At 37.6% G+C, this 12,663-nt stretch overlaps 1 protein-coding gene across 3 annotated transcripts in view; it reads right to left on the bottom strand.

Annotated features, from left to right (window-relative positions):
- PIGF (phosphatidylinositol glycan anchor biosynthesis class F) overlaps positions 1 to 12,663 on the bottom strand; it is a 35,430-nt gene that overhangs the window by 6,190 nt on the left and 16,577 nt on the right. For all 3 annotated transcript variants that reach the window (XM_035001632.1, XM_035001634.1, XM_035001633.1), the window contains one exon: positions 9,140 to 9,248. In XM_035001632.1, coding sequence (XP_034857523.1) covers positions 9,140 to 9,248 — 109 coding nt within the window. The remainder of the gene's footprint in view (positions 1 to 9,139; positions 9,249 to 12,663) is intronic.

The raw sequence follows: 12,663 nt of genomic DNA, 5'->3' as shown, positions 1-12,663 counted from the left end.
AACATTAGGCTACTTTTAAAAATACTTCCTATTTCACTTACGAGCTCTACTTTGCTTTTCTGGGAAGTAGCACAGTCAGTGGGGTGAGAATGAGCTGAGCTGCGGAGCCAGGCCAGCCACTTACTGACTGTGTGGCCTTGGCCAGATCACTTACCAACAGAGCCTCAGTTTCCCAATGTGCAAAACAGGGATAACAGTCCCTCTTGTCCTTAAAACGTGGGGCTACTGTATTATTTTAGAATTTGTCATGAAAGCTGTAAAGTACCATGCATCAGTATTATTTTGTATATGTTTTAGCTGGAAAAAACTAAACTTACGTGATCACCGATCTAAGTATTTCTTAGGTGATGGACACGAGTAGGTGATAATCAGAAGTGGCGGTTTAGAACAAATAAAATAGTTCATGAGCAATGTCATACTGTGCTGTAGGAACTATTCCCTTGCCCTGGTAATCCTCTTTAATACATGCCATTCTTCACACGAAATGTCTGGGGAGTATAAAGCTTTTAAGAAAACTCTCAAAAGCCACACAACACACGGCATTGTATCAGCCATATGTAGCCTCACCTCAGAAATAGAAGGGCATTTCCTGCGCCTTGCTGTTATTTTTTATAAATTTTAAGAAGTGTAATACAAAAACTGATTTTAAACCCACCACGTGGTAGACATTTGTATCATTTTTAATAGTCTCATATGAATGACTCCATTCATTCAAAACTATTGAGCCTCTACTATGAACCAAGCAGTTAAATTGAAACTAAGATTATCTGATTTTGGATATTTAATTTTAACAACAAATTCCTAAAAAATAAGTGCTGTGATATAATTTTTGGAAAGATATAGAATGTTGCAGATATCATATGGAAACTGTTCTGTCTGCGGATCAGAAAACCTAAAAACAGAACAACTCACAGTCATTAGGATTACTGGCTCTTTCGGATAAAAAAAGGAAGCTAGTTCGAGGCAGCTAGTTCTAAATTTCTCATAAGCTACTTTTTAGTGTTTATTGTGCTTATCACAAATGTGTGTTGCATGACAGAATTCATCTTTCAAAGTCTGCTGACACTTCTACTGGCTTTAAATGATGATTTATATGTTCCTCTGTAATGGACTGTAAGTGAGGTGTTTTTCTCGATCTTCTTAACGTAAATGCTATTGTCTGATGTAGGAATACTTCATAGATGAATCTACTCATCTGGACACATTTCTCTGGTTGTAAATCTGCCCCAATCCAGGTGTACTCTACCCACTCTCCCATGACCAGAGCACAGATTTAGGAAGAGCTATTTGCAGACAGGTGTGTGGTCTCCAATCTGGAAGTTCTTGTGAAAGTAACGCTACATGGTCAAGATCGTACAAATAAGTTAACCTGGCTAGCACTATTCTTTCTCACATGAAAGTCCTGCCAGCAGAGCATTATCAGCATGATTACCATACAACCCACCTTTTAAATACAAAACCATTTTCTGTCAGGTAAGTATTACAGGTTTTTTTTCCATGCTTGAAACATAAATCATATTCATATAAGTTAGTATTTTATTTTGGTCTGTCTATAACACTGTATAATACCTTTGATAAAAGAAACACAATTAACCTAAAAACATGCCACTCTTCAATAATTAAATTTTTATCCCTCGCTCTAACAATATTTCCAGTAATCCTTATGATCCCCAGCTTCAATTTATGAGTTATCTGTAGCATCTGTGACTTTAGAAAATGAATATACATTTTCACAAATATTAAATTTGTAACCTGATAAAACTGGAGAAAACAAAGATTTTAACATACAACGATGCCTTAATTATCTGTCATGGGAATAAGTACAACTATTTTTAAACAATTTTAAATTGCTTAAAAAAAGTCTTAAATCAATTTTGCTTTTAACTTTACAGAAAGTAAGTACACTCAAAAGAGATGTGATTATCTGGGTCAACTCCATTTTAGAGGCAGCGGCACTCCAGGGCTTAAAGGCAGCTGTGGGTTTACTAGGCACAAAAGCTTTGCACACTAACTTCAAATTCTCTCTGACAAACGTATTAAATTGTATGGTCTGAAATACATGCACCACAGTGGTCATGGCATTTATATGAAATTCTTATGTGTGGGAAGAAATGCAATACAATAACTACTCAAGCTTTTCCAAAGAGATCTAAACTATGGCCTTTAAAAAAAAGAGAGAGAAGGAAATCAGGAAAGGAAAGGAAGAAAGGAGAGAAGGAAGGAAGGAAAAGGAAAAGGAAGAAGAAAAGTTATGTTTCAGAGTCCCCAGCAAGGAAGAGAATCAGGTTTGGATCCTAAGGCTGTCTTTTATCGGCCCAGTAATGTTGAGCAACATGTGTACTCCTCTCCTCACACTTTGACATTCTTATGTGTGAAAAACCCACCTTGCACTACACTTGTTATGATTAAGTTACCTGTGGACAGTGCCAAGCCCCATGCCTGGTACATACATAGAGAGATCTACACATTTTATATTTTCTTTCTATTGCCATCTGAAATGTCGGACAGAATTGAAAACTATGTGAAATCCAATACCTTAAATACCAAAGAACAAAAAGATGAATTAAACAATCCACTCTACCAACTGAAGGACTGGCAGGCAGAATAAATAAATAACTCAAGGTGGCAATCAATGCACCTTCAAACACTTTGAGAACCCAAATAATGGAATTTGCATTTTTTTTGTAATGCTAAAAATACAGTCATTAAACGACTCCTTTTATAGTCACAAATGCCTATAACATTGATTAAGCAGTAACTATGTGTCAAGTTCTGAACTAAGTACTTTGGAAGGATTATATTATTTAATCCTCACTAGTAAGTGGCAGAGCCAGGATTTGAACCTAGTAATCTGATGCCAGAGCTCTTTTTTTTTTTAAAGATTTTATTTATTTATCTGAGAGAGAGAGAATGAGAGAGAGCACATGAGAGGGGGGAGGGTCAGAGGGAGAAACAGACTCCCCGCCGAGCAGGGAGCCCGATGCGGGACTCGATCCTGGGACTCGATCCTGGGACTCGATCCTGGGACTCGATCCCGGGACTCGATCCCGGGACTCGATCCCGGGACTCCAGGATCATGACCTGAGCCGAAGGCAGTCGCTTAACCAACTGAGCCACCCAGGCGCCCCCTGATGCCAGAGCTCTTAATCATCATGTTATCTGTCTACCTAGTAATAAAACAAGTGGGTTTAAAAACTTTATGACAAATTTCCTTTGCTCAGAATAACCAACAACATTTCTTAAATTTCCATTCATTTTTTATCAACATGAAATACTGGCCTATTTCTGATAAAGGAAAGAATTATACCACTTTTCCAGATGAAAAGCTCATAACTATTCTATAAAATATTTAGAGCATATTAAATCTGAACCTTAATTATTGTTACCAAATAATTAAAGTCCAGTCCTGTATAATATTTAAATACCTTTATACTTACATTGAATATATGCTTTGTACAGAGTAAGAACTTAAATACTTACTAATTAGCTGTTTAGTTACTTACAGCAAATAGTTATAATGTACAGAGGTTTTCCACAGTCAAAATGTTTATTTTGTCAGTAACTATAAAACCATGAGCATTTCCTGGGAGTGAAGGAGGCTGTCTGGGTTATGGGCAATTTAAATGTTTATTTTCTTGCTGATTTTAAGGCAAATAATTAAGGCAGGGAAGAGAAGATGTCTTGCAAATATTTTTTTAAAAGACAACAAAAATGACCAACAAGGTTATGGGTAGCCACCCTACCATATTCTCTTTAATCAAATCCTCTTGCTGCCTCCTACAAAGGGAAGGCTTCCTCCAAATATAAAGATGCCTACTATCTTTTGTCACTCATCATTACTTAAAATTATTTAAAGCTCCTGTTAGTAAATGAAAAAACTTCTTTTCACTGAGATTACATATTTTCAATGGGCCTTTCCAGTCATATAGAAAAAATATAAATAAGCTTGAAACTGCTCAATACAGAATTCATGTCATCATAAGTTTATGTTGGGCCTCTGAAACTTTATACAGAGTCAGATTTGAGTTCAAAGTAGAGAAAACTGAACTAATACATGTAAGAGTTTTTGTGAGGTTGTGTGTGTGTGTTTTTAAAGAAGAAATCTTTGCTTAACTGGATACACTTGTTTCTCTGAAAACCAGATCACAATCCAGAAAAGCTTGCTTTATCACAAACGAATCCTATCTGTATTGGGCTACAAGGCACAGAGAACTAAAATCTCTTCTTTATACATGTTGTATTTTATTTTTTTTTAGATCTTATTTATTTATTTGACAGAGAGAGACACAGCGAGAGAGGGAACACAAGCAGGGGGAGTGAGAGAGGGAGAAGGAGGCTTCCCGCTGAGCAGGGAGCCCGATGTGGGGCTCGATCCCAGGACCCTGGGACCATGACCTTAGCCGAAGGCAGACGCTTGCTTAACGACTGAGCCACCCAGGCACCCCTATACATGTTATATTTTAGTTAATATTAAGTGTATACAGTAGTCTCTTCCCATGAAATTTTGCTCTAGAAAAATCTCCATTTTGAGGTAGTGCCATATTCCTTTCTCAAGTTTATTGTTACTCTGGCAGATTCTGTCAGTATCATGAGCCACACTGAGTACTGACTCCAGGTAGTTACTTATGAAGAACAGAGCAAAACAAAACACCTTGTTTGCTGAAATTAAAAAGTGAAAGAAAACAATGAAGCCTCATCATTTCCCTAGTTTATCAGTAAATAACTGCTGAAAGACAGAGGGGCAGGTGATTATTATGTGAATACAGATGATTACTTTGTACATTAGTTCTATCATGCCACCAACAGCATGTATCATAATTTAAAAGATTATAGTGAATAAGTAGGTCATTAACTAGGAACACTCTGAAAACAACCCAACAGTAAAGACAATTAATGTACCAGTGATAGTCCAGTCGAATCAAACATTCTTAATGAAGACCAACACTTGTTACATAAATTAGCTAGCTAGAAAATATTTTTTAAAAAAAGTCAGTAATTCAAATGGAAACTTCACATTAATTTAAACAAGTGAACCCATCAATTTGGATCCAGCTTACCTCTTATTGTAAACAAGCACTGAGGTAGAAAAGTAGCTAAAAGCCTGAACAATCCAGAATAGATAAATGGATTGTAAATCATTAACACATATATTTTCTATGCAAACCTAACCCAGATTTGGGCACATCTACTTCCCATAATTCAGTTTCTACTTCTACATAGTCTTATAAACTTGTGATTTAGCCAAGTGTAAAATATCAGACATTTACACTCTAAAATATTCCATCTATATGCAAACTGACATGTTAATCATACATTACCTTACCAACTCACTAAAGCTGCAGCCCATGGTGCTTTATGTACCAATACTTTGTATTTAGACTTAATTGCATGTATTTGAAAGTACTGAATCTAATGCAGGTTAAGACACAATTTTCTATATATAGTTTCTAATGATTCTGATTATCCTGCTCCAATTTAGAAATCACTGACACTATTGAATGAAATTAAGTTCTGTAAGACGGTAACTTGAGTACAAATGGATCTCCATCTCCCAGTATAAAAGATACCTTTATCGGTACTAAAATCTTGAGAAGGGCATCAGTGACACCCCAAACCTTGAGAAGGGCATCAGGGACACCCCAAACCTCCAAGGATTTCTATCCAATAGAGGAATATTACAGGGAAGGGCAAACCCAAGAGACTTACTGAATGTAAAAGAACAACCTGTCTCTCTAGGAGACATGACATCTAATACTTAAAAGTAGGCATTTAGGTGCAAAACATATAATCCAAATCCCTCAAAAGCCTTTGGAAAGTGAGATACTTATCAAAGATTTAACCCAGCTATCAACTAGGAATTATACTAGAGAAAACTGGACAAATATGCAAAGATGTCTGTTTAAATATGATAATCACCATAATTAATAATAGTAAATCAATAAATGTGAAACTATAAACAATTTAAATGTTCATTGACAGGAAACTGATACATGATTTTACTCAAATAATGGAACATTACTTGTATGTAAATTTTCAATGACAAGGAATGAGCTCCATAACATACTGCTGATGGAAAAAAAAGATTAAAAATGACATATACATCACTCATCATCAGGGAAATGCAAAAAAGCTACAAAGAGATACCACCTCACACCTGTCACAATGACTAAAATCAACACAGGAAATAACAGGGACCGGTGAGGATGTGGAGAAAAAGGAACCCTTGTGCAGTGTGGGTGGGAATGTAAACTGGTGCAGCCAATTTGAAAACAGTATGGAGGTTCCCCCCAAAATTAAAAATAGCACTACCCTATGATCCGGGAATCACACTACTGGGTATTTATCTAAAAATACAAAAACACTAATTCAAAGGGATACATGCACCCCTATGTTTATAGCAGCATTATTTACAATAGCCAAATTATGGAAGCATCCCAAGTGTCCATCAACAGATGAGTGGATATATATATATATAGACACACACACACACACACACACACACACTGGAATATTATTCAGTCATAAAAAATGAAATCTTGCCATTTGCAACAACACGGATAGAGCTAGAGAGTATAATGCTGAGTGAAATAAGTCAGAGAAAGACAAATACCATATGATTTCACTCATATGTGGAATTTAAGAAACAAAACAAACAAAGGGGAAAAAAAGAGAAAGACAAACCAAGAAACAGACTCAACTACAGAGAACAAACTGAGTTACCATAGGGGAGGGAGTTGGGGGAATGGGGGAAATAGGAGATGGGGATTAAAGAGCACACTTATCATGATGAAAAAAATAAAATGATTTAAAAAATGCATACCCAGCAATTCTACTTCAAGAATTTATCTTAAGGAAATGATAATACTATTTTCCGAAGACTTATAAATAAGAATGGTAATTGTAATTTAAGATAATAGCTAACATTTCTTACAAATGATCTCATTTAATCCTCACAACTACTATTACCTCCATTTTACAGTTAACTTGTTCAAATCACATAGTAAATGGAAGAGTTGGGATCTGAATAACATGTACTACACACCCAAGTAGAAACAAGATCATAGAGGCCCTTATAAGTTATGCCAAAGGACTCCGGCTTTATTCAAGGCAAGCAGCGAGGAAGCCGCTAGAAGATTTTTCAGCAGGAGAAATGACAGGATCAAGTATTTTGCTATGTAAAGAGTGGTTTGTAGGGCAGACATAAATGAGATGAGAGACACTTGTACAAGTTAGAGAATTAAATGTAAATGGGGAGAAGACAGATCCAAGAGATGTTACAAAAAAAAAACCAAAACACTAAAATCAAAAGGGCCAGTGACCAGTTCAACCTGAGCTGTTAAGGAGAAGGCGGTATCAAGGATGACTCGGTAGGTTTCTGACCCAAGCAAATGGGTGAATGAGAGTGCTACTTACTTACAGGGGGAGAAAGAAAAAGCTGAATTTTAAGCATGTTAAGTTCAGGGTGCCTATGGAACCTCAAGAGGAACATCCTGCTGCATTTATGAGTCTGGGCCACATCTGGGCAGGAGATAAAGTTTTGGGATTCAGTATCCATATTTTAATTGCAATCATGGCCAATGGAGGAGGTCATGCAGGGAGAGTGGGAGGAGAAAGATACTGGAAATCGCGGAAATACTGGTGTTTTAGGAGGAGTCAATCCAAAAGAAGCTTGCAGGGAGACTGAGAAGGAGAAACCAGAAAAGGAGAAGGAAAAGCAGGGGACACAGCTGTTGCAGAAAGTCAAGAAAAGAGTTTCAAGCAGGGAAAGAGTGTGTTTCCAGTGAGTTAATGCTCAGAAAAGCCCCGACAGTAAGGTCTAAGAAGTCTTTCTTTGATTTAGCAATGAAGTGACTGAATGACTGAACAGGGTGGTTTAAAAAAAAATGACATATATATTATAGTTATACACACGGAGAAAGAACTGCACAAATTGGGCGCTTGGGTGGCTCAGTCGGTTGAGCGACTGCCTTTGGCTCAGGTCATGATCCCAGGGTCCTGGGATCGAGTCCCACATCGGGCTCCCTGCTCTGCGGGGAGCCTTCCTCTCCCTCTCCCACTCCCCCTGCTTGTGTTCCCTCTCTCGCTGTCAAATAAATAAATAAAATCTTAAAAAAAAAAAAAAAAAAAGAACTGCACAAATTATCACCAAAAACCAATGCAATGAGGGTTGCCTCTGGGTGGTTGGACACTTGGTAATTTTTACTTTCTTCTTTATAACTACTAATATTACTTAAATTTTCTAAATAAATACGTACTGTCTTCATAATAGGAAAACCATTCTCTTTGTGTTGAAAAAAGAAAGTATATTTAGTTTTTAATACTATGATTCCATTTGGGAGAAATTATCTTGAGAAAAAAACTGGAAAATGCACGAAAATATAGATTCAAAGGTGTTTATCCCAGCACTATGTGTAATAGTGAAATGCTGGCAATAACCTAAAAGATCAGTAGTGAATCTGTTAAATAAATGTGGGGATAACTAGGTAACGGCATACTACAAAAGCCACTACAAATGAAGACAAAGATATATTCATTACTAATTCAGTGACCTTGGAAATATTACATATCCTCTAGGAATCAGTTTCCTCATCTGTAAAATGGGAATAAAAAGAACACTTACCTCATAGTGCTTTACCTATAGCTATAACCTGTTGTGATCAGAAACAAAAAACCTGATGTTCACAAGTTTCCTCCAATATCACGTACCCCTATTTCAAAACTGGCTTCGCTATATTAGGCTTTTAAAAAGTATTTCAAAATCAACATTCAACTTGGCCATAAATCAAATTAAGAAGATATGAATCTAAGACCACAAAGGCAATGAGTATCAAAGTTGAAAACAGGAAATTCCTGCAACTTCTACCCTGTTTTTTAAAGACTCCTATAAATATTCACAAACTAAGCTTATTTATTCACCTATACATGTAGAAAACACAGTGCCTGGAAGACAGAACCGGGCTGATCCGGATGCCTACGGGCCCTGGGGCCAGTAAGAAATCGCCTAGGTTACGGTGACAGAGGGAACTGGCATCCCTACTTAACTGGACAACAACACAATTTATACAGACATACTGGTTAGCTTCTTTAGTTTTACCATCACTGTCCATTTCTTTTGTTGCTTTAAGCAGCTGAAACCAACCTGCCAAGGTCTTTCCCAATCGAGTGGAATAGGAAAGGCTCCCAGCCATGTTCCTATAAAGCTAGAAATTGTAGTGATCTGAAGGCTGTTCTCCCAAATGGATGTAACTCTGTAAAACACAAATACATCAATCACCGGTGGAATCTCTCTTAGCTGCCAGAGAATCAAACAGTAGTGCCAATAACACTACACATACAGGTTCTGTTCATTTAACAACCATCTCGAATTGACACCTATCTACCCTGAACTATTAACAACTAATCAGTAAGATGATATAAATGTTTTTCGGTTGGAAAGGTAATATGTGCACACGGTGAGAGTCAAACAATTGGAAAGAGCATTTGCAATGAAAGCTAAGTCTTCCTCCCACCCTTATCAACTCTGGTTCCTCTCCCCAGCAGCAGCTGCTATTACCAACAGAGTACATATCCTTCCAGAAATATTTTATGCATGCACAAATAATGTTTGGAATGATATATGCATAGATGTATACATCCTTTATCAAAACTCAAATGCATGTTATAAACCCGTTTTGCTGTTTTGTTTGCCTTGTTAACAGCTATCCTAGTATTCCACTGCATGGAGGTACCATCACTTATTCAACTAGTCCTTTCTAGGGCACATTTCATTTATTTTTTTATTTTTTAAAGGATTTTATCTATTTATTTGACAGAGAGAGAGACAGCGAGAGAGGGAACACAAGCAGGGGGAGCGGGAGAGGGAGAAGCAGGCTTCCCGCCGAGCAGGGAGCCCGATGCGGGGCTGGATCCCAGGACCCTGGGACCATGACCTGAGCCGAGGGCAGACGCTTAACGACTGAGCCACCCAGGTGCCCCTAGGGCACATTTTATTTAAACAAATCAACTTTATTTGTTTGGTGGGGGAGAAGTAGAGAACAAGAACAAAAGATTTCAAAAGATCCAGCAATTTCACCTACTATTCTTATTTATTATGTATATATCTTAGAATATAAAAGTGAAAAGACATAATTCTGCCATTCTCTGAGTAGGTCTTGCTTTCAGCCTGCCCCTCAGAGTGTGACCACCCAGCTGGGTGGAGCATGAGTCTGGTTACAGTAGAGTAAAACCCCACCACAATGCAGTAAGTAGGGTTCCAAATATTCAGTTGTTTAAAATGCAAGGTTGACTTATTACAAAGTTTATGAAAAGCAGTTTCTTCCAGTCGGTGTGGGAGTAACTGAAGACATCTATTTTGTTAGAGGATTTCTTTCATTAGAAACAGGCCATACACACAAAATATACACTGAATTAAAGTAGCCCCAAATGACAAGTCATAAGCCAACCACTCTGTCACCTGTCCCTCTCATTACTGCCCCACCCTCACCCTACTACACAAGATAAGAGCTTTAGCTTTTGAAATCGATTGAAAATTGGGACTGGAAGAAGGCTGGAGCCATTCGCCATAGATCCAAATTCATGTTATTTTCTAGGCAATTGTTGCTATTATTGTTCTTTTTTATTTTAACACCTAAAAATGCAAGTCAATTTCTTCAGCTAGAGTTCAGCAAGACAGAGATCTGTCCCAATCTTGGAGGGAAAAAAAATGATGAGTTTAACGTAAAGAGGTAACTATACTGTTCAGGCAATTTCAAGGATTTTCTAAGGTTAATTTTTGACTATGTGTGGCCGTCAAATGTCAGCTGATTTTCACTTAACACATAACTCCTGTATGTTGCAATACATAAAGTGATGTGTCTAGAGACATGAAGTCTGGAAGAGGATGAAAGCAAGGTTTACTTTCTGCGGAGAGGGGTTTACTTCTTCCATTTTATGAAAGAGGAAGTTCCGCCAGAACTGAAAGAATGGGTGGCAGGTGGGCCTGATGAACTGGAGAAAGACCCGCACTGTGGGTAGAAAGAACGCAAGTAAGATTGGTCGAGGCTGAGTGGAAGAATGGGAAATAAGGCTGGAAAAGTAGGTTAGAGTTAGGATTTTTACAAATAACACCTTCGTTGAGTACAGTGAAAATCTGCCCCAGATAACCCTTTCCCAGCCATATAATTCACTCATTTAAAGTGCACAACCCAATGTTTTTTTGGTATATTTAGAGCTGTGCAACCATCATCCCAAAATGAAACCCTTTTACCCATTAGCAATCACTCCCCATTTCCCCTTCCCTCCAGCCCTAGGCAACCATTAACCTACTATCTGTCTCTATGGATTCGCCTATTCTGAACATTCATATACATGGAATCATACAACGCGTGCTCTTTTGTGACTGGCTTCTTTCACTTAGCGTAATGTTTTCAAGATCCATCCATTTTGTAGCATACTTCCTTTTTTATTTTCAAATAATATTTTGTTGTATGGATATATATCACATGCATCAGTTCCTGGGACATTAGAGTTGTTTTGACTTTTTGCCTACTATGCATAATGCTACTATAATAGTCATGTACAAGTTTTGTGTGGACATATGTTCTCATTTTTCTTGGGGATATAGTAAGAAATGGAATTGCCGGGCCATATGATAACTTTGTTAAACCTTTTAAAGGAACTGCCAGACTGTTTTCCAAAGCAGCTGAGCCATCTTATATTGCCACTCGCAATGTGTGAGAATTCCAATTTCTCCCCATCCTTGCTAATACTTGTTATCATTGATCACAGCCATCTTAGTGGGCGTGAGGCAGTATCTCATTGTGGTAGATTTAGGGTTAGGATTTTAGAAAAACCTGAAAAGTCACACTAAAGGAGCCACTGAAGGTTTTAAATCAAGGCAGATATGATCAGAGCTATGTTTCAACAAGGGTTATGTACATGGCTTATCTAACCTCTAAGCTCCAAGTTCCTTGGGCCAAGGGGCAAGATCCAGGTCTTCACATTTTTCATTTTTATAGCACACTGAGGCCATTGGTTACAAAATGTGCAAACATGCAGGAGGTTGTCCTCTATTTTGTTTGATGTATCCAAAGGGGTTTATGATCTTAACACATAATACAGAAAACAAATGGAACTAGGACCTAGTTTTAAAAATAGAAAAACTCTGTAGCCTATCTTTGTAAAATTAAAATTTAATATTCATCAAAATCATAATACATATCAACACCTTCAAGGTCCCAGATCACAATTAGAGGATGACGCCTACTACCAATCCTTCCCTGCATCCCTCCCCACTCCCGATTTCTGCTCCCAAGGCAGACACTGTAAACTCTTCACTTTCTTCTGTGTACCTCAAAATTTCAAGAGCATACATTAGGTACAGACTTTTCAAGACATAGTTACTTCCTGCTTTCTACACTAGAAGAAGAGGACTTAGTACCCTTTTCCCACAAGCCTCCCATTGCCACATACTTATTTCTCTCTGACTCACCATTCCCTCCTCCATGGTAACATCCTCTCCTCTCGGCTGAATCAATAGCACAGTATCTACATGATTATGGTTATGAAAATGTTCATCACAGCTGAACCACACAGTAAACCACAGTCACATTTCCTTTTTTATAGTAAATTTTTCATGTTCTTTGGATGTTAAGAACTGCCTCGTTTTATCCTCCATTTGCTTAC

Source organism: Mirounga leonina, unplaced genomic scaffold (genome assembly GCF_011800145.1).
Source record: "Mirounga leonina isolate KUSES-001 unplaced genomic scaffold, KU_Mleo_1.0 Mir_125, whole genome shotgun sequence".
Classification (NCBI taxonomy): Eukaryota; Metazoa; Chordata; class Mammalia; order Carnivora; family Phocidae; genus Mirounga; species Mirounga leonina.
Note: the sequence above shows the minus strand (reverse complement) of the source record. Positions and strands in the feature narration are given on the sequence as shown.